The 21,741-nt window shown below is 53.1% G+C and overlaps 1 protein-coding gene across 1 annotated transcript in view; it reads left to right on the top strand.

Moving 5' to 3' along the window:
* The window catches only part of WSCD2 (WSC domain containing 2), a 63,604-nt gene extending 60,769 nt beyond the window's left edge, over positions 1 to 2,835 (top strand). Inside the window, exon 8 of the mRNA XM_019538818.1 lies at positions 2,211 to 2,835. Within this exon, the coding sequence (XP_019394363.1) occupies positions 2,211 to 2,563 (353 nt within the window). The 3' untranslated portion in view covers positions 2,564 to 2,835. The remainder of the gene's footprint in view (positions 1 to 2,210) is intronic.
* Positions 2,836 to 21,741: the final 18,906 nt, after the last annotated feature.

Below are 21,741 nucleotides of genomic sequence, written 5' to 3' on the forward strand. Positions count from 1 at the left end.
GTGCATCCAGACAGACACACACATTTCATGGTTCAAATGCCTTTGCTCACACGCACGTGTATCCAGACAGACACACACATTTCATGGTTCAAATGGTTCAGTGGTTCAAATGCCTTTGCTCACACACATGTGCATCCAGACAGACACACACATTTCATGGTTCAATGGTTCAAATAGCCTGGTTCAAACGCCTTTGCTCACATGCATGTGCCTTCAGACAGACACACACATTTCATGGTTCAACTGGTTCAGTGGTTCAAACGCCTTTGCTCACACGCACGTGCATCCAGATAGACACACAAATTCCCTGCCCCACTTCTATTTTCAGTTGTGCAAAGCCTTGATACCAAGCAGCGACCTTCAAGACTCAGCAGAGCGATGGGATGGCCTGTTTGCATTCAGTTCAGTTCAGCAAAAGACAGGTGGCAATCGTACCCCCGTGGGCAAAACCACGGATCTGTTCAGCATGCAGGATCTCGGAGACGGCGCTGGTTTTAAATGCACCGGGAGGGGGGAAAACTTACAGAGGCTGCGGCAGAAAGTGGAAGCGGAGAGACGAGAAGTGCTACATTAAGTCCGTAGTTGATATTTCCAGCTCACTTGACGTGGTTGTCATGGAAATCGTATCAGCTCTGTCTACAGTCAAACCAATTGACTACAGAGGCACAGTTGGGGAAGCCGCGAGCTAGAAAGAAGTTGCAGGATTAAATCCAGCTTTGGGAGAATTTGAGACAGATTGATCTGGGAAGGTCGGCGAGGTGACGTGACAGATATCACCTGCGCTGCGTTTAGCATGAGTTTTGCAGGCTGTCAGAAAGGACTTCGACTCAGCAGATGCGTCGTAGAAAGGGCCCGAACTCTGACAACAGGAAGGCTCCTAAAGGGTGAGACGAGTGAGGTCAGGTCAGCCCTATCAGACGAGAGTTCAGTTTGGAAACGAGACAGAAGTACCTACCCTGCAGTTCAGAGCTGCCGGAGACACGGCCACGAGCGTGCCACAGCCCCCATCAATAATACTGCTCCACTTGTAGGCGTAAAACTTCACTGGCATCGTCCTATGCCTGTGCCCTGCCTTTTGCTAAAAGATCTCACTGCAGTTTATAGCGGCGTTGGGTCCAAGGGATTTTCCTATAGATAAAGGCTCGCTGGGGTCATCTGCGCTTCCCTGAGGGTGGGGGCTGGAGCGGATGACCTCTGAGGTCCCTTCCAGCCCCTAACTTCTACGAATCTAATGAAAGCTAGCCGGCTCCTACTAAAATGAGTGAGAAATGGCCGCAAATGTCCTCAGCTCTAGTACACGTCAGCTGTTTTGTTCAGCGTAGGAGCAGTTCTGAATTATACCAAGTGCTGCCATCAAACAGAGCGGGCATGAGCTAGATGACTGACTTCCAGGTAGGCGCACCATGCCATGGGCTTTCCTCGTGGTCTTAGTTTCATAGTTTCATAGTTTCTAGGGTGGGAAGGGACCTGAGCAGATCATCGAATCCGACCCCTGTCATGGCAGGAAAGAGCACGGGGGTCAAACGACCCCAGCAAGGTGTTCATCCAGCCTCCTCTTAAAGCCCCCCAGGGCAGGAGTCTGCACCACTTCTCTTGGAAGCTGGTTCCAGACCCTAGCCGCCCTGACCGTGAAGTCGCCTCCTGATATCTAGTCTTGCTTTATGGCTTGAAGGGAAGTAGCAACGACGAGCAGCTAAATTTTCTGAGCGTTGGTGGTTCCCAGCAGTGGATAACATTGGTCATTAAAGCGCTGAGCCTGAGCATCCCTTCTTCTGCATGGGTCAGGGTGGAAGGATGCTCTCGTTCAGCTAAGCTTCAGTGCACCCCATGATCCACAGCAGACGCATCTAAAAATGATCGCTCAGCTTCCCATATAGTTGTGTCCCCGTCTCCCTCCAACTTCCGAACTTCCTGGCTGCATCCCTCGGTGCCTCCCCTCTTCTCCTCCAAATCTCTCGTGGCCTTGATCTGTGGCGAGGCCCGTCCATCATCCTCCCGTCACGTTGCACCGTTCCTGGTTGCCCCGTCACGGCACTTCGAACAAAATCTGTCTTCGCTCGAGTGGCTGATGTAAAACTGAGCAGAATTTATCCTCCTGTTTTCTGTTTCCAGAGGGTAAATGTTTGCCAACTGGGAGGTGGTCATGGGGCCATCTGCGTTGCGTCTAGTGGCGCAACCGGTTCTTTTAATGGATTTCCCTTCTTTTGCAGAATGGCCCGAGTTTGTCAAGAACTACGCTCCCTGGTGGGCCACGCACACCCTGGACTGGCTGAAGTACGGCAAAAACGTCCTGGTGGTACACTTTGAGGACCTGAAGCGGGATCTCTTCGTCCAGCTGAAGAGGATGGTCAGCCTCTTGGGCATCATGGTCTTTGAGGACCGGCTCTTGTGCGTCGAGAGTCAGAAGGACGGGAACTTTAAGCGCTCCGGGCTGAGGAAGTTGGAGTACGACCCCTACACCCCCGAGATGAGGAAAATGATCAGCAAGTACATCAAAACTGTGGACACGGCTCTGAAAGTCAGAAACCTCTCAGGAGTCCCAGATGATTATTATCCAAGATGATGACAATTGCAGCTGGGGAAAGGACTCGTCCCCGAACCAGAAAGGCTTGGTTTTCCCAGCCAGTACCTACCTCCACCCAGTGGGTGGCTTTCTTTTGATTATCCATCTGCTGCTATTAGCTGTTAATCAACTCCATGCATGAGACCAGAGCGGTCACGAGTCATTGCTGAGAAGACGCCTTGGCAAACACGTCCACGTGACTAAGCTCTTTGGGACCCGCGGCATTGCGAGCCCACGCTTGCGACATGAAAACCTTCACCATCGGTGTCGTCTCTTTCTCGCAGAGTGGGGTGTGCTGTCTTTTTTCTGTTTTACACCAGACTCTACCAAGGATGGAACAAGGCCTAGAAACGGCAGACGGGAGGAACAGCCCGCGATTCGCTGTGGGAGGGTGGGGAAGGAAGGACGACACGGGGCAGGATGGGGACGTGGTGTTTCAAAGGTCATTGCAGCTGGGGCATCCCTTCCCAATAATGTAATTATTTATTTATAACCTTCTTAGGGTCCTGGGTGGTGGTGGTGGGGCCATATTTGTAGCTGATGTTAAGAGTGAAGCTTATTCTGTGTTTGCTGGGCCTCATTCAGCTCTCAGGGCTCACTTCAGCAGGGCACCTTGGCATAGACTTGGCTGCCCCAACTCGTACTTGGGTTTTTCACAGGCCGAGTGACCTGACCACGGAGTTACGGCAGAAGGAGGCCTCCGTGTCTCCCACAGGAAATGTCCCCCCATTTGACAAAATAATTAAGTATTCCTTAGGCCAAAGAGAGAGCGCGAGGGGCCAAGGCTGCCTCTACAGCCTAGCCGTCGAGGCCTGCAGCTGGGGTGCAGGGCTCCCAGTTCAAGTCCTTCTTCCTCCTCCTGCCCGCAGCCGTGTGCTCCCCTGCAATGTCCTTCTTCAACGTTGCCTCCATCAGGAGAGCAAGGCCAGCCGGGGGCAGGACCCTTGCCCGGGCGCAAACAGGCCCGTCACGAGTCCTGGATAGTGATACTTGCTGCTTCATAAGCACAAGGTCATCGCGCAACGGGTCCGCTTTCCCTCCCCACTGCCTCCGGCTGCCTTGTCTCATGGTCTCATGATAGGGATGGCCCTGCGTCAGGCAGGGGTTGGATATGATGACCTGTGGAAGTCCCCTACTTCTATATGAAGCGCAGAGGCCACACAAACACCAGGTTGTCAGGCACATTAGCCCATTTGACAGGCTTTTTCCCCCCTGTCAATTGGCATGGAAATGAATAAAAGGGGCAAATGAACCAAAGGGAGGGCAACCTGCTCAGCTGCTGGTCTCCTAAGCTTGTGAGCCACAAACACCAGGGGAAGCCCATCATCGCTGCATCCACCTTTGGAGGAGCTCGACTCATTGCTCCTAACACCAGTGTATTCCTAAGACCAGCTCCTAAGACCCCCGGGCAGCTCGTCTCTCAGCCTGGAGCTAGCTGGACGTTAGGGTTTGCAAAGCCTAGAAGTGGATCTGGATCCAAAGTTCAGTGGAGAGGGAAAGTGCAGATCCGCTTGTCTGGTGCAGGTAGATCTGGGCTCGACCTGCTGCAGCTCGATGTCAGGCTGGATCAAGCACCCCATTGCAGTAACAGCAGAAAGGATGGAGCCCTGAGCCGATTATAATGGGAAATCTCCCAGTTGAAGAGCACGCTGCACCATCATGGCCCTTAATGAGCCCTTGGTCTACAGGGAGGCACCAAGAAGGTTTTGAGGGAAGACAGGCTAGTGTAGCATGTCCCCCACCCCGACAGAGCCTGATTTGCCAGGGAGACTCATGAAATCAACCTCAGAAACCCTTTGATGGGGAGGGGGGTCTGTTTTTCCACGAGGACATTTCTCTGTCAGCTGCCACCAAGGCCCATATTCAGGGGACACACAGAGGGATCGAGGAGTTTTGAGGCCAAGCATGCTTAGACGGCCACAGCCAGGAGCCAGAGGCTGGAGCTGGACACCACTCAGAAGCATTTCCCAAGTCCTGCCTACACGGCGCCGCTCGCTCAGACGCATGCACGCGTACATCCGAAGGGAGCACCACCCCCGTTACCGATCCCCCCCGTCACCCCAGAATTCGGGTTGCCAGAAGGCAGCAACAAAAACCAAAGGACCTCTGTGCATTTAGGTCAGGCACCGTTTTGCAAAGACGCCTTTCCGAAGAGCTGCATGCGGCTCCACAGCAAAGTCCAGACCCCGAGCTGAGCTTACAGTTCATGTCCAAATGCTTTGCTGCCCTCAACGTTCCCACCCTTCCTACGTAGTTTGCTAGTCCCTTTGGATGTAGATGCAAAAGCCATAATACTGTACACAGCCTTTTTCTATAGCTAGTTATTAGTTATTTGACAATTGGCTTTTAACTCTTGATAGAAACCTGTGCACAGAGATACATACACACACACATACATACATACATGCACATATATATGTATATATACACATATGTATGTATGTATGTATGTGTGCGTGTATATGTATGTATGTGTATACACACACACAAAACACATACATACACACAAACACATCTCTCTCTCTAAATATATATATATAACTTCACGGAAAGCAAAGAAAACTACATTGAGAAAAGGAAAATTTAAAGAAATATATTTTTTTAAACATGTAAAAGGAAATGACATAGCCAAATGGGGAAAAATCATCACAGCAACAGCAGGACCACGCGGTACATTTTCCTTTACTTTCCAATTTCTGCTTTCTTTGGGGTTTAGGCTTCTAGGTGCTAAGGGAAGCCTTAGGATGCAGGCCAGGTCATCTCTCAATGTATTTTGTAATGAGTAGTAACACGTTTTTAATTCTTTCTTTAGCAAATCATTTGAGGGTTTTTTTTTTCCCTAGGAGACCAGATGAACTCTGTCCTGCTAGATGAAGTGATCTGATTTCCCTTTCTTTAATTTGTGGCAGTTCCCAGGCTGCTTACCTCTGTCAAAACAATCCTCAGGTTAATGCCATCTATTAAATGAGAGTTTTGTTGATATTCTGCCATGTGCTTGCGTGTGTTATGGGGGATGGCACACATTCATGCTGGCGAAGGACATCTCCGAACCAGATACTGTGCGGCGCTCACATTATGTTACCTATGCGATGCCCAAAATAGTACTTTGCAAAGCAAAAGGCTGGCTGCGGTCTCTGAAGTGAAGAGCCAGCTCTCTAATCGCAGGTGCCATAAAAGCAAACAGGAAGGGATGCAGAGACAGTGGAAAGGAAAAAGCAAGAAGGGCTGGAGGAAGGAGCCAGGGATAAGCTCTGCAGACTAGGGATGGCATGGTGGCTTGGTTACCTTCTGGCTTCTTCCAGCTGATGCCAGAGAGCTTGGCACTAGAGAGATTGCACTGACACCATTAATGATAGAAAAGGCTTTGTAGCAACCGGGAAAGGGGACACCTGTGAGATCATCCAGCATATACAATGAGCACCGTCCTTCTCCCCCCCTCCAGCCACTGTCCATTCCCGGGGAACAGGAGCACTCGGCACATCCAAATGACAACGACTGCTTCTTTACGGCCGACAACCGGGCATCAGCAGCCCTGGAGAATCCCACGTGCTTGGAGCTGCACCCAAGACTTGCGATGAACATCTCCGCTTTCCAGTCAATCAGCTGTGCCAGGATGTTCACCAGGATCGGCGTCTCGGAGAGATCCTCAACCCTCTCTGTTCTCCAGGAGGCTTGGCGCATCCCGAGACCAGTCTCTTCCCTGCACTGCTTTGGCCCCTTGCGCTCCTGAGCGCAGGTTGGCGACAAAACCTGAATTTGGGCGACGATTGCAGGGCGTCAGCCAAGGTTCAACACATGAGCAAAATGAGCATCTAATCCTTACGGAGGGTCTCATTAGTGGATAAAGCTGATTAAGAGAAACTGCCCTTTGTTTTCCTGCCAGCACAAGCTGGCTTTTCCACTGGGCATAACGATGTGCTCGCTGTGCGTGCCGAGGACAAGGAAGCCTAAAGGGCACAGGCTTTGAAGTCAGATCAGGACCTCCAGGGAAGGGCTGCATAACACGAGGTTGGTCACAAAGGGCCGGTCTGTCCAACCTACACACGCCAGCCATTCAAAGCCTCGGCCCCCCCGCCGCAAGGGGACTGTACAGGGCCCCAGGCCGCCCTGTAATCAGACCCTTTCTGCAGCTGCTCTTGGGAACACAGAAACCCCCCAGACCCAAACAGACAAAGCCCCAGAGCAAGGCTCCCACCGGCGCCGCCTGCACAAGCCAGCCGCTCCCCTCCAGAATCAGACGCCGCAGTGCCTCGAGCGGAGCTAAGCCAATTACCCGGCCAATCATCTAATTACAGAGCAGCCGGAAAGTAAATACAGGTTCACGCTTCAAAAAGGCCCTGTTGTGACTCGCAGGTCAGCGCCGGGCCCCGTTTGGTCACCAGGGCCCGTGTCTGCCCGCACCAGCGATGTGCGCGTGTGCTGCGCCCCCGTGCCAGGGGCACGGGGATCACGGGGCGGTGGCCGCCCTCCCCACCGCGTGGATGGGGCTTTGCCACGGCACGGTCCGAAGGACACCGGGGCTTTGTGCCTCTCAAAGGGCTGCTCTGTTGGGAGGCAAAGCCCTTGCCAACCTGTGTGCCGCGGGATGGAGTTGGGGTCTGGGAGGGGAGAGGGCCGAGACTGGGGGGCCTTCCAGTGTCCCCATTTTTCAGTGACGTTTGAGTGGTAAATCCCATCCCTACTGCTCTTGATGCCTCTCTCCTGAGCTCCTCAAACCCATCTTTCTTACCCCTGGGGTCCTACGGCCATGGGATGAGACTCCGGAGAGCTACGTCCGTTCACAGCAGTCCTTCAAAGCTGGCTTGCCACCTCCTGCTTTTCCTTAGGAGCTGGCAAGGAGTCTTCTTGGGGCCAGCCTCTTCCCAGGACAAATTCTTTCCATAAAAAGTACGTGATGAATAGGATTCCCAGCTACACGCTGCAGATAACAGCAACGCTTCACGAACCCGAAGTAGCTGCTTCACGATATTTTTATCATCTTGGGTGTATCCTTCACAAAAGGTTTATTCCACTGCACTCCTGTAAGCTTAAAGGCGACTGATTTGCTAGCAACATTATATTTCCCTTCACTATTACAATTTTTTCTGCCATGGAAAGGGATAGGCTTGGTGGAATTCATCCTTTCTTTTTGCCTATCACCTTCTCCCTCCTAGATCTTTTTAATCATTATTTTTAGCCATGCAGTTGTCACAAAAACTATAAATGGCATGTGGCTTATTCTGAAAAGTATCATCTGGAAAGGGATAAAATTTCAGTAAGTCCCCTTGGAAATAATTAAAATGGAGAAAGGCCATTAATCTCAGAGATAAAGGAATTACAAGTCAATAATGCACACATCAAGTGTGCTCCTCACTAAATTTTCAATCTAAACCTTATAATCCCCCCATAATTAGAAATAGTCTGGGACTGATGGTTCTGGGCCCACTGCAGGGGTACAAAGGCAGCACACGCTGTCGCTCGCTCTACGGCATTTCCAGCGCTTCGGTAACCGTTGTGTGTCCGGCGTTGCAGCACTATGCTGCTTTCTTCAGCGAGATTTTCTTGCTGCATCTCCATGGGGAGAGCTGCTGACCATCCTTCACCTTGCATCATTGAGCGGATGTGCGTTTGGAGCACCTTGTGCTCCTACAAGACCGACGACATCCGGGCACAACCTGGTCTCTTGGTGATGAAGTCTCCGGGCCAGAGCCCGGTAATGTGCTCTAAGCACAAGGCCAAGCTTCCTCTCCTATTTGAAGACTAATCAAACGTGTAGTTATTATTACAGTTCTACTCCAAAGTCAGGTCCTTATACCTGAGGTCCTTTTACGCATGCAATATTCCCAGAGGACTGAAGAAAAACCTCCCATACATCCTGAATTGGACGATCTTGATCTTTGAACCACCCTAGCTCTTCTGAGCAAGTTGCCTGCAAACATATATCCCGCTTGCAGTGCTTTGGAGGTATTCCTGCATCTTACTGCTCTCAACTGTCCTCAAGATGAGTATCGTGCAAGTTATGCATCCCCAAAAGAAAGTTCATTTTATTTCCTTTTGATGGAGCACAATAGATCACTGCAAAGAAGTCTGGCACATCAAGTGCTGTTTGCCACTGGTGCGACTCATCTGTTCAGAAGTAGACAAGCATTTATATTGCGCAAAATGAAGAGTGAAGCAACCCACTCCAAAATAACAGGAGTTTATCTTGATATCTCATGGTCTCAAAACATGACCCTGACATGAGGACTTCATTTAGGACATGTTGGACTAGCTACTATTGGTAGGGGTTTTCTGGTGTGTTTTGCTTCTAATTTACATTGCATGGCATTGGGTTAGTTATCCTGTGAAAATACATATACATAGGGGTTGCAGCCTGGGCATAAGCTATTGGAAGGGAGTTTAACTTCTGCATGATTGGAGCTGAAGACTTTCCCCACCCCGTCCTGTGGCCTAGAACAGGTACAACTTGCAACCCATGGGCTGGATCCAGCTTGCAAAGCCTTTTAGCTGCAGGGCAATCGGGCAACATTTCCATGGTAGGTCCGTGGCATCCATGTTGGCCATTGGGAGAAGTCACAGTGGCAGCCACATCAGAAGTACCAGCCCTCCTCAGCCTGAGCTGCCTTATTTTGGCCCACTGCTCTGAAAAGTTTTGTGTCTGTCCTGAACTTTGGAGTGAAGCACTATTTTCTGCATTATGATTTTTTTTTTACGGGTACCCAGCCAGACATGGGTGCCACCACACGCCCAACGCGCCAGCAGATGAAAGGCGCTCCCCAAACAGACCAGATATGTTTACCAATGGCAGAGAAAGACTAATTTCTAAAGCTTGCACAAAAGCCAGAGGAAGCCCTTCGAAGGCTGGCAAATGTCACCTCATTTTCTCTTCTGGGGCTTTCCGGATCGCTGGTGCTTAATTCATTTATTCCACCGCAATTGCTTGTTGTAGTGAAACTGAACAATTTTAAGTCATTACCTCCTGTAACGGTGTGTCGAACATGCGGTTGCACGCACAGACAACGCTTTTCCACAGCCGCGCTCTTTAGCGCGGCTCTCAGGAAACACAGCGTTGGCATTTTTCAATTCATCCTTTGGCGTAACCTTCTTAGCAGGCAGCGAGGGTTTTCTTTCCATGGGCCAAGAGATAGAAACCTGCATGCTACGTCAGATCTGGCTCACCAAAAAAAGGGGAGCTACACCTCCAAGTTCATCCCCAAAACAGGCTCCACTCACATGAATGCCCAGAATGAGGCTGGTCGGGGTAACGGGTGCAGACATCACGTGCATACTTTGAGCTCCACTGGACTCCTTGAGTGGGAATCATAGGTGCATAGCATCACTCAGGTGGCAGGGACCTCAGGAGGTCACATCTAGTCCAGCCCCCTGCTCCAAGCAGGACCAGCCCCAACTGCATCATCCCAGCCAGGGCTTTGTCTAGTCAGGTCTTAAAAACCTCCGAGGATGGAGAGTCCAGCACCGCTCTGAAATCCCCATCAGTGAAGCCTCAACAGACCCCTGGACTTTGCTAGGGTCGCTGGACTTGCTTCTCCTTGGCTGGGTAAAAAGTGATGGTAATTCCCACCCACCAGCCACTGGCAACCTCTGTCTCAGGACGTGCACAGCGACCCTCTTTCTCCTGCGCCTCAGGACACAAAATAGCTAGCGATGTCATGACCATTATGGCCCTATTCATAAGCACACAGCATGATTGATATCTTCAGCTGTGCAGCCCGCACCTCAACGATTCAGCTAATGCAGCGGTTTCAGTAGTAGGCTGTTATCCTCTGTTGGACCAACCAGGAAGCAAAGCAAGGCTCTCGCGTGCTCTGTCACTCAGAGCTCCATCTGATTTCTCAAGGATGCTGGATCCGCTCTTAAATATGCAGCTGTTTTTCTTTTAAGGCAAACAAGTGGCGCTTCTGCAAACATCTGAGAATCCTTTGAGGCTAGCGAGCTTTTTCAGCAGCCAGCAAAAGGACACGACTCGGCAATGCTTCATCTAGGCAGAGCAAAAGACAAAAAAAAACCCCCTCTGTATTGCAGGAATATTAAAAAGTAAGAGCTAGAGAAACTCAAAAAGAAATGCAAAGGATTAAAGATGAAAAAAGCCAGGCTGGTTCTGCAGGAAGGTAGAACAATAGTTACACACAGGCAGATTATTTTGTTTCTCCCAACTGATCCGAAGTGCCGCTTTGCGCGCCTGTGACTCCCCAGTGCAGGCAGGTTTCTGTTTGCACGGGGAGGCTCGCACATTCCTCCAGCCCTGCCCTGAACACGCAGAGCCTCCAAAGTCGCAGACTCGTTGCATTTCCAGGAGGGGTTGTCACACGAACTGGGAGCTCTTGATTGCCCCTTCAGCTTCTTCCTTGACAGACCGGCAATTCCCCCAGCACCTCAGGAGCCTGGATTAATAAAACATTTGCTTTGTGGTGGGGATGGAGAAATGCAGACGCGTGAGGGACTCTGCCTGCGTTGTCCAGATATCAAAGGAGCCCTTTAGAAATTTCCCTCCTCACATTTTGATGTGGACTCATCACTCATGCTGCCTGTTGTATAAGGCGTGAGACCCACCCAGCACCTATGAATTGCTCTGACATCTTTAATAGGGATGCATTTATGTTGATAAGAAATCTCCTCTGAGCAAGAACTCTTCCGGTAACTGCTGGACTCGAATTGCGCAGCCCTCGGGGAAGGGACAGAGAAAGGCCAGGTCCTGGTTTGCACGGGTGAATGCTACATGCCCGAGGGAAGGTTGGCTAACGTCCCTGCCTGAAAACCCATCTCTGGCTCAGATGATACATTCATATCAAATACATCCTTCTGTCTTGGTTTCTTTAAAGATACGTAGGGAGACAGAGCTTCTGTCGATAGAAATAGGCCTCGTTCCTTATATTGCAAAGGCCCCAAGGTGACCAACGGCCCTTCTCGCTTGGGCAGACAAATACCTGACAGTCTCACAGCTGGCTTTCTCCGACTGCCATTTGGGGAGCAGGATTTTATTGAGGGTGCTTTACTTTTTCTGCCTTATGTCATTTGTCTCAGGGGAACTCTTAGGCTCATGGCAAGGCGTGATTACAGGCCGGGACAGAGGGGTGTAGGGTCATTTTGGGGAAGGATACTGAAAAGCCAGCCTGTGTCATGTCCGGCAGTGCTCTGGATAGCAAGGGAGGGGATGTGCAAGCTACTTCTGCCCTACTGTCGTTGCAAGTCTCCAAGCACCAGTGGGGCTCACAAATCCCCAGCAACAGCCCACCGGGCCACCTCTGCTGAATCAGTATCATGTACCTCTTTGGTTGTGTCTTGCAAGAGAGCCTCCATCAGAGATCTTCTCCGGAGGAGCAGTGAAGCCCCAGGTATGTAGAAATAAGGGCTGTCTTGTTAGTGGGAGGAGCTGTTGCTTTCCTGTACTAGTAACCTTTGCACCTTTGCCGAGAGGTGCGGAGCACAGGGGAGGGCGAGTCGTATCGGTGGAAGACAGCCGAATGAGATGGGCCGCATTGGCAAGGTCCAAAGCCCTTGCAATAAAGAGGATGCACAGAGGAACCCATCACCAGGGAGCAACCAGCACTCACTTAACCCTTTCTCTGTTGGGAGCTGAGGAAGCCTCTTGGAAATGCTAACACAGCGTAACAGCCTGAACACAGGACTGGAGGCCAGTAAGCTGGTCCAGGGCTAGGCAAAATAGAACATGCTTTGGCTGCAATTTTTTTGCCCCCTGAGAAAATGAAGTGGTGGCAAACATAAAGTAACTCCCTAAAGTGGCAGCAGTTTGTCCAGCTTGGCTCCCGATCCAGTCCCAGTTCTCTTTGTGAGGGTGAAGTTATGCTTAGACCATACTAAGAGTACTTAAAATGGGACCGGCCACATGTTAAAGCTCACTGAGTCATGCGGAGTGCCCTCCAAGTATCTCCGAGCTGGGCCACTTCAGAGAGGGTTAACTCTGGGCCGTGCTCCTGAGCTCGTGTTAGGGTAACTTCAGTCTGCTCCATGGAAACAAGCAATTTGCAGTCCTCCTGCATCCCAGCATGTACCACTCCCAGCCCCCCACCCAAAACAGGGATAGTCCTGGCTCCTAGCCATGTCCCTGCTCACCTGCCCTCTAGTGGCAAGTCAGAGTGGTGCAGGCAAAGAATGGTATTAACCCTTAACGTGACACTGCTCACCGCACAGCCTGACTTTAACACCGCTAACCACTGCCGCAGATTTAGCCTGGTCTGCCTGGAACATGCCCTTTCACCCTGAAACTGGCCCAGGCACTTAGCCAGGGACACACTGAGTCCAGCAGTGGCTCGTCAGCGGCTGTCCTGTGTGTAATGCAGCAGTAACATGCCGGCTTTCAGGCCACGGGCTCCCTGGATGAAGTTAAAAGGCAAGTGTCCTTTGAGAGGAGGAGGAGAGGCCAATCCCCCAAACCAGTCCTTCTGTATCAGAGCCCAAGCTCTGGGATAAGTCGTGTCCTGGCTGAACGGGTGGCAGGAGCTGTACTTTGCTGAGGAGGAAAAGCAGTCCTGGAGGGGATGCCACGCACAGCACAAAGACGGAGGGTTTTTCTTCTCCCTCTATCTCCCTTTTATCTCTTCTCTTTATGTTTCTTTACTTCCCTCTCCACGCACTGGCTGTGGTACTGAATGCTGATGAGCGAGGCCCAGCTCTCTCCAAGCCGGAGCCAGGATTTCTGTGCTGCTTATAGCTGATATACTGCACACACCAATGAGCTGCTTTTATGGCATTTCAGGAACCAGGTTGAACCAGCTTCCCTCCTACCCTGGCAGCATTTTAGACCCATCTCGGGGGCCGGGATCAGGCCCTGGGTTGGATCTGTCTACACTATTCTGCAGTGATGGGGAAGGGCAAACGGAGAACGATTCGCTCGTGGAATACCAGCAATGCAGCCAATGCTATTAGGAGAGCAATTAAAATAGAAATACAAGGAACTTTGATGTGCACTGTCTAATCACAAAGGCAGAGGAATAACTAACTTGATGGCTGATTTCAATCATATCCTCCCCTGAGTTCTGGAAGAAAAATAAAGTAATAGAAACCTTCACTGTCAAGGAAACCCTGGCTGGGCTAGAGCGAAAGCTGCCAGTTTAAGACTGTGCTGATGCTGCTGCATCGAAGCCAACACTATTCAACTTCTCTGCCAAGGGAGCGGAGCATCGGAAATATTAGGATCTGGAGAGAGGATGAAACAGCATTTCAACCGGAGGGGCGAGCAGCAGCTTCTCCTGGACAGCCATTGTTCTTATGCCAACACAGACTAACGTGCCACAACACCCCTACGGAGGAGATGACGCCGTGTGGGGCTTTGCAAGAAGAAATGACATCACTGCAGCAGTCGGGTCTGGACCCACTTCCATACAGCTCCCGTGGTAGAGCTGGGGGCTGAGTTGTGACCCCTTTGGAGTCTGGGGCTCGTGAAGAAGTCTGGGTGATGATTTTTCCTGGGAGTGTATCCTTCCCTTGGCTTTTTCTGAATGCTCACACAGCTGCTCCCAGCCCCGTCTCACAGCAGATTAGTTAATTGATCCGTCTGAGCTGCCTCCTTTTCGGGAATAGATGGGTGGAAAGGACAAATCTCATTTCTGTGAATGAGAATGCAGGGTTTACATGGGGTCTTGCGATTCATGGACCTTATTGAAGACTGCAGCTCTCAGGTCAGGAAGACTTTGGGAGGGAGCTCTGGAGCGTATAAAAGGAGCTGCACACCCAGCATGAGGGGAACACATCTGGGAGAGAAAAGAGAGAAGAGTGGGGCTTACAAGAGCTGAGGAGAGCTGCTCAGCTGGGCGAAGCAGTAGCCCGGAAGTGCTCCTGAAGACTTCTATCAGTGGGGGATGGCAGACGGCTCCAGCAGCTAGGTTCTCGGTGCACACAGCATCCAGACCCTGAGAGCTGCGTGAGCGGCTCAGGTCTGCAACCTCTGGCGTGTGGCCAGAGATACAGCACACAGGCTGGTGCACGGGGTAGGGCCTTTGGAGCGCTTGGGCGGCTCAGGTCTTCAACTCTCGGAACGAGGCTGGGAGCTCGGTGCAGGAGACGCTGCACGGAGGATACAGGAGTGGACCAAGCAGGGTGCTGCACAAGGCAGTCCAGGCCTCTGACCCATAGCAAGAGGTTGAGTCCAGAGAGCCAGACTGTGATCGGGCTACTGAGCCAGCAGACAGGACTGAGCCAGAGGCCCTGCGCAGCAGAGCCCTGTTCCAGGGGACAGCGACCCCCCCCAAAGCCCACTGCAGGCGAGAGAGCAGCTTGGCCCAGAGGACGAGAACCACCCTCCAGGCCTGGGAGCTGTGAGTTGCAGGGAAAAGAGGATTCTTAGTTAAGGGCTCCTGAAAGGGGAGGTCCCACTGAGAGGGCCCCCCTAAAGTTACCAGCTTCTTTGTAGGGCTTGGGAAAAGCCCAACGGCATTGGGGTTTGCCCTTGGGACTGAGTTTATCTGTTTCAGATCAGATACTTACCTGTGTATGGGAGCACTGGTGTAAGGTTTTATGTCATTTACCTGGAGGGTATTGTTTATGTTACTGGCTTAGATATCTTATAACCATATATATGTATATATATTGACCATATGTGTATATCCATGCTCCTTTCCCTTGTGCTACGCCAATGTAAATAAATGTGTATATAGTGAAGTCCCCTGACTGTCCTGGCCTGGTTCTGTAGGGACGGAGGGAAACAGCAGTCGGCAGTTCCCACCCCACAGCATACCTCCCAGCTAACAATCCCCTTCAGCTGGAGAAGGGGCGTATATACCCAAGTCACCTGGGCTGCAACGTCAATAAGGACCCAAACTAGAGGACAAAAAGAAGGGCTGTGAAACCACTCCATGATTTTTTCTGAGTAAAAGTTCTGTCTGAAGGTGTGGGACAGAAAGAAAAGAAGTGGCCTGTTCCAAACAAATCCCTTGGGTAGCTCTAATCTCAGGCAGCTCTGGATGCCCTGCTGTTTCTTTGTCTAATGGTGGGTGGTGGATACAGCTCCTTGTTCAGTATTAGAAGAAAACAAGCCTTTTCTGGGCTCTTTTGTCCCATCGCATTGTACCAACAGCTGTTTTTTTCCACCGGACCATCCTGTCACTAGGAAACATGCAGGCCGGCCTGTGCGACACCTTGGAGGGCAAAGGGAGGTGCTTTGGCCGCCCCACTTGCAAGAGGTCTCTGTGCCGCAGGAGAGGACAGAGGAAGGCAGGGCACTGCGTCCCCCTGCACAGCCGCAGCAAGGCCGCTGGCAAATGACCAAAGCCAGCCGGAAGAGAGGCCTGCGGGGAGGAGGAACAAGTAGAGGGAAGACATCTAAGAAGCCATGGGGCAGGTAGCCCCCACAGATCACAGCTAATCATGCTCAAACCCTGATATGGGGCATCTTCACTGCCTTGCAGTATAGCTCCTTGCCATACCTCCGATGCAAAGAAATAATTCCCTCCCCTCTTAAAAGTCCATCATGCAGACCCCAGGGCGAGCTCCATCCCCTACATGCAGCTCCTCGGTCTCTGGAAGGACCCCCAGACAGCTTTGCAAAGAATAGCCCCGTCTCGGGTGCTTTCACCTTCCCCCTCTTTGCACAACAGTGAATCCCACCCAGGCATTACAGCTCTCCGGCAGCCACAGCAGCCTCCTTGCAAAGATGCAGCCACGTCCTTTTGTTTTCCAATTGATTCCAGGTTCGATCCGGGAAGAAATAGAAATGCCTGGTTTTGGGCAACACTTGGCTTTGAGACGTGTCATTGGTCCAGACCCCCCCCTGCAGCCATTCCAGCAACGACGCTCGGGGTAGTCAGTCGCGATCTGTTTGCAGGGATTGGAGATCGCTGTAGAGGCTGGCTTGACTGTCACTGTTCCCGTTTGCGTGCACACACAATGCAGACTGCTCCAGAGATGGGGCATGGGCTCGGGTAGAGCTGGCGGAGGCAGAGCTGCTCAGGGGCCCTGGAGACCTGTGTGCCGTTCCCAGCTTCACCACTTATGTGCTGGGGGACCCTTGGCAGCTCGCTCTCTGTGCCTCGGTTTCTCTCCTCACCCCGATTCTAGATTGGCAGCTTGTCGAGGCACAGGCTTCGTTACCCATGTGCTGGACTTCTCGGTGCTGCCGTGGTTCAGATCAGTCATACAAACTTTGCTCATGCTACCCTAGCACCAATCTCCCCCCGCTCTAGTCAGTCACCCCTCTAACCAGGCCTCCTCCTGCTGGCTCGTTGTGTCCCCTCTCTCATATTTCTGTGCCCTAGACCCTCTTCCGTGGGCTGTTGTGAGCCCCACTGGTGCTTTAAGACTTGCGGCTCCAGTAGGGCAGAAGCATCTGCACATCCCCTCTCTTGTTATCCAGAGCACTGCCGGACATGCCGCAGGCTGGCTTTTCAGTATCCTCCCCCAAAATGTCATTTGCAATATAGTGGGTTTCCTCCTTTCTTTCACCCTTGGTGGTGTCCTGATGGTGACATGCGTGATCCCCAGGCCGGTCTAGGGCACAGCTTGTCCCCCCGGTCTGCTTTTGGTGCACTACTCTCTCTCTTGCCCTGGGATCTCCGGGCTCCTGATCTCACATGTCCCTGTGCACTGGAGAAAGACAAGGTAACAGGAAAGAGACCCTTTCCCCACTGCAAATAATCCTCCTGGTCACCACGTTTGCAAGGCAGAGGCTGCGTGCTTGTTCCAAATAACAGCGGGCCTTGCTGCGCAATGGGCTAAACCTCCTCCCGCCCCAATCGGGGCGGAGGGCCTGTTGCTCCCAGCCCTAGCGGAGAAGTCCAGCAACCAAACAGGCCGTGGGGAGAACAGGCCAAAGTTGCCCCCCAAGAAGAGGTTGAAGGGAGGGAGGGTGCTGGAGGGCAGAGCTGTCCATACCGCACTTGCTCTGGGCAGGGGGATCGTACCCCTCCAGGGCTGTCGACCCATCTCCTTGTGCCAGCCCGACACGCGCTTCCTCCTCATTTTGCTGAGACATGGATGCTTTCCAGCAACCGCATCACAAAGCCTGCCAATCGCCCGCCCCACGGCGAACCCGAGGCGCCCGCCGGCTCCCCACGCTGGTCCACAGCAGCAGACCGCTGGGCCCTGGCCAGTGGGGCTGTTTAAGACGCACCGGAGCCCACCGGCAGCAAGTTCAGGCTTTCGGAAGAGAAGCCGCCGCTCCAGCACTGTCTGCAAATCGTCGGCTTGCTTTCCACACGTTCTTTGTGCGGGTTTCCAGAAAAATAAAGTCACGCTGGGAGCATATTTGGCCAACACTTCGAGTCATTTCGTTAAGATCATGAAATGTATATTCAGCAGATTTATATGGCGACATCATCTACTATTAAGTTAGCGAGGCGCAGAGGAGAGACGGCGAGTTGGCCTCGAGGCCAGCTGCACATGCAGGCTCTTTCTTGAAGGTAGGCGGGACGAGCGGGGCGGGCGGAGGAGACGGGGGTCCCGAGAGGGAGGGTCGGAGCGGCGAAGGCAGCAAGACGGTCCGCCGGTGCGGGGTTTCCTCTCCCCGCGCACTTCACGCTGCACAAGCCGCCGCACGGCACAACGTCGTACCCCCAAGAGGCAGCCACCGCCTGTTAACGTGGGATACAAGAATTTGTAAGTCCACTCTTAAGTCCAAGCTAGCTGGAAAAGATGGGGGAAAAAAAGGTCCCACAAGAAAAATGGCTTTTCAAAGGGCAGTAAGGTATTTGGGAGTGAGGTTTTTCAGAGGGCCGGTGGCTAAGCCCTGAGTGAAGGGAAAGGCAGTTCCCAGAGGCTTCGACTCTCTGACTCCCCTTGCCTTGCCCTGGAGATGTCATGACCTGTCTTCATACCAGTGAGGAACTGCCTGCCCAGAGGAGTTTTCCAGCTATTGAGTCCTCCGTGAAATCCTATGAAATATGAACTTTCATTTCTACCCAGGAGACTGTGTGCAATCTCTTCTCCAGTGCCTGACAAAGGGTGTTTGCGCCCGAAAGCTTGCAATTAAAGACCATGTTTTGCAAAAATCTTGTCGGTTTAATAGAAGATATCATCTCTACCATAAGTCCCGATGACCTGTCTGGGCACTTCACGGACACGGATACGCTCCCCCATGCAGCCGAGGCCCAAGCCATTAGTGTAAAATTGTCACGCAGGGCCCTCATCCCACAGCCCCTTTCATACGGCCGTGAGCAATAAACTCAATTGGAGCGACCCTTCATCTGGTGCCGTTGCCTGTCGGCCTCCGGGGAGACATTTCCAAGGCCCAAATGAGTAAGTCAGCAGGTGCTGCTATTCATCTTGCTCCATCTGTTCCATTTTTCATTATTTTTAAAGGTTTTTGTATGCAGCATCAGTGTGATGAGACGCGATTGATTTTGCTGCTAGAACTACAGCGCCAAGCAGAGGGTCCGACTCATGTCATTTCCACGGGGTAGTTTAAAAAAACCCAGACAACCCCCAAACCTTAAAAAGACAGTTTCTTTTTAAAAATTTCTCCACATTTAATGACGCTCTCGCCACTGGGATCTGCCAGCAGTTGTCCCTCTCATTAGCAAACAAGCCCCAGGCTGAATTAAAGACACCCGGTTCCTTTTCTTTTCTTTTTATTTTTTTTACATCCAAATTTCCACACAAGTGACTGGCATGTGTTGGGGTCCCGCTCTGCCTTTGTGTCTAGACTGTGTAGCCAAGCACCACGTGTGTGTGTTGAGGGCTAAGATGCTTACAGCGCTTGAAAACACTTCTGCTTGGACCTGCTTGGCGGAAGAAGGGGCAATGGTTGGTCTCCAGTTGCAGCCAGGGAAGTTTAGGATGGACATTAGGAAGAACTTGCTCGCTCGGAGGGTAGTAAAGCACTGGGAGAGCTTCTCCAGAGAGGTGGTGGGAGCTCCATCCTTGGAGGTTTTCACGACCTGGTAGACAAAGCGTCGGCTGGGATGATGTAGGTGGGGCTGGTCCTGCTTGGAGCAGGGGGCTGGACTGGATGGGACCTCCTGGGGTCCCTTCCACCCTCATTTCCTGAGCTGCCCTCACTGAAAGCAACAGGAGCACTGAGGGGGGTGAGCATTAGAAAAAATACATTAAGCTGAAGCTATTCATTTTTCTTCCCCAATATTTTTCCTCCTTGTGGCCATTCCTTTGCTCCCTCCTTGGGGAGCAGGGCCTGGGAGCTATTACTGGGCTCTGCGAACTGTAAATGAAGCCAGCTCGGGTCTCTGCAGAGCTCCTTGCTGACGAGAGCTTGACTCTCAGGTAGCCTCCAGCGACACAAAGCAGCCGGAGCGTCTTCCTCCCTGCAGAGCGAGCGAGGGAGACCCGTCTCCATCCTCCACCAGCCTTCTGCTTCGCATGGTCTGGCAGGACTCCTCGCTCAGTCGAGCCCTCAGCCCTCAGGGCTCGGTCCCACCATGATCTGTCTGAAGGTCCACGCTTTCCTCCTTAGCCTGGTCCCTCAGGCACATGTTGAGCTGCAAAGGGTAAGGCCTCTCTCTTGCTCGAAAACACCTACTCATTCAGCGAGTGTGTACGGCACGGCTGCAGCGCCGGCCCTGCAGGAGCCAGCCACGTGTACGTGCAGCTGGGCTGGGGTGAGGGAAGTACTTTCCTGGCGTTATCTCCGGTTTATTCATGTGCTGGGTATAAAAGTACTCCAATCCCAGACAAACCACTCGCAGTCAAATGACTGCAGGTTTATTTTCCCCCTAAAACAACACCAGCTAGCTTTCTAAAGCTCTCTCCTGGGATTGATGCACGCTGCAAGACACGAGGACTTACAGAAGTTTAACCTCTTCAGAGCAGCATTCACCGCGAGAGAAAGCCGGCGTGCTTGCAGCTGGCACCTTGTAAAGCAAGATCCCCCGTGCACACAGGGTGGAGATGCTGATAGCCGGTGTAACAGGGGCCAAGGTCCTTTAAGAGGGGAAAGCAGCAGGGGATAGTCGTGTTCTGCTGGAGACAACCGAGCAAGCGCAGGCTGCAGAAAGGAGCCCAGAGAGGGGCTTCAGGGGCCGAGGGCTCGGCTTAATCCATTTTGGAGCAGACTTCGTGGAGCAGAGGGGCTATCCCCGGGGAAGCACAGGACTGGAAAACATGGGGCCCAGGAAGATATCAGCCCCACCCCGGAGCCGCCGGTCGGACTCGAGCCGTGCGAGAGGGAAGAGCTCCAGGCATCGAGACGGGTAGAAACCGTAAGCAGGGCCGGAGCTGGGGAAAAGCAAGCCAGGCAACACAGGAGTCCAGGGAGAGCCTGGACTAAGGCCCCAGCCGGCTGGGGTGGGCTGCGGGGACTATTAAAGACCCGAGGCCGGGTTGTGGCTGCAGTGGAGCTGTCAGGGGCTGAGCTCCGAGGCAAATCCTGCTGTGGTCTGGGGTCCAGGATGGTGCAGGAGGCCGCCCTGCAAAGAGGGTCGGGGTAGAGACCCAGAGAAGAGGGGCCGGGGGCCGAGCGACTAGGAATCGGTGCAAGACCAGGGGTCCAACAAAAACTGGTGCGCGGCTCGGGCGTGGCTATAAGGGAGGCCAGAGGCCCCGACGAAGGGGCACGCGGCTCCCCCCGACTCCGAGCCAGACCGTACGCTGCCACGCTCTGGCGCCGGGGCGAGCCCGCGTCCCGGGGCAGGACGCGACCCTGGCCACGGCTCTGCGAAAGGGGGCCGGGGGTGGCAAGAGCGCTAGCGGGGCCGGCAGGAGGCAGCACCCCCGGCCCCGCGCCCCCCGCCTCTGCACAGCGCAGGGCCCTGCACGCCCGCCCCGCCGCGATGCCGTACGCGCTTCCCTCCCCCGCTGCCGAGGCTTGGGAAACAGGCCTGCGGACCCCCCCGCTCGGCGGCTGGCAGCGCGCTCGCCACGATGCGGGCGAGATCGGCTCCCGAAGCGGTTGCCCTGGCAACGGTGTCTACGCTCACAGCATCTCCCCCCAGTTCTGTGCGATTTTCGCACTTGGGTTCATCGCTGCAGAGAGAAGAAAGCGAGCCCGGAGATCCCCTGCCACTTTATCAGGGCGATGGACATGCCCCCCGTCCCGCCTGGAGGGAAGGGCGCCCTGCCTCCCCCCGCGCGGGCCAGGCTGCCAGACCTCCTGCGCACTTCAGGTGCCCCCCGTGCAATCGTCTCTTCTTTTGGAGGCCAGGTGACCTGGGCGCGGCGCAGCTCCCCGCGGGCAGTGTCCTGCCGGCAGCGCCAGGGGCCCTGTCTCGTCCCCGCGCCCCACCCGGAGCGGGTACAGGGCCTGCCGGAGTCCTCGGCGTGAGGCACGAGGCGCCCAA

Source organism: Crocodylus porosus, unplaced genomic scaffold, assembly GCF_001723895.1.
Source record: "Crocodylus porosus isolate Cpor-Errol unplaced genomic scaffold, CroPor_comp1, whole genome shotgun sequence".
NCBI lineage: Eukaryota > Metazoa > Chordata > Crocodylia > Crocodylidae > Crocodylus > Crocodylus porosus.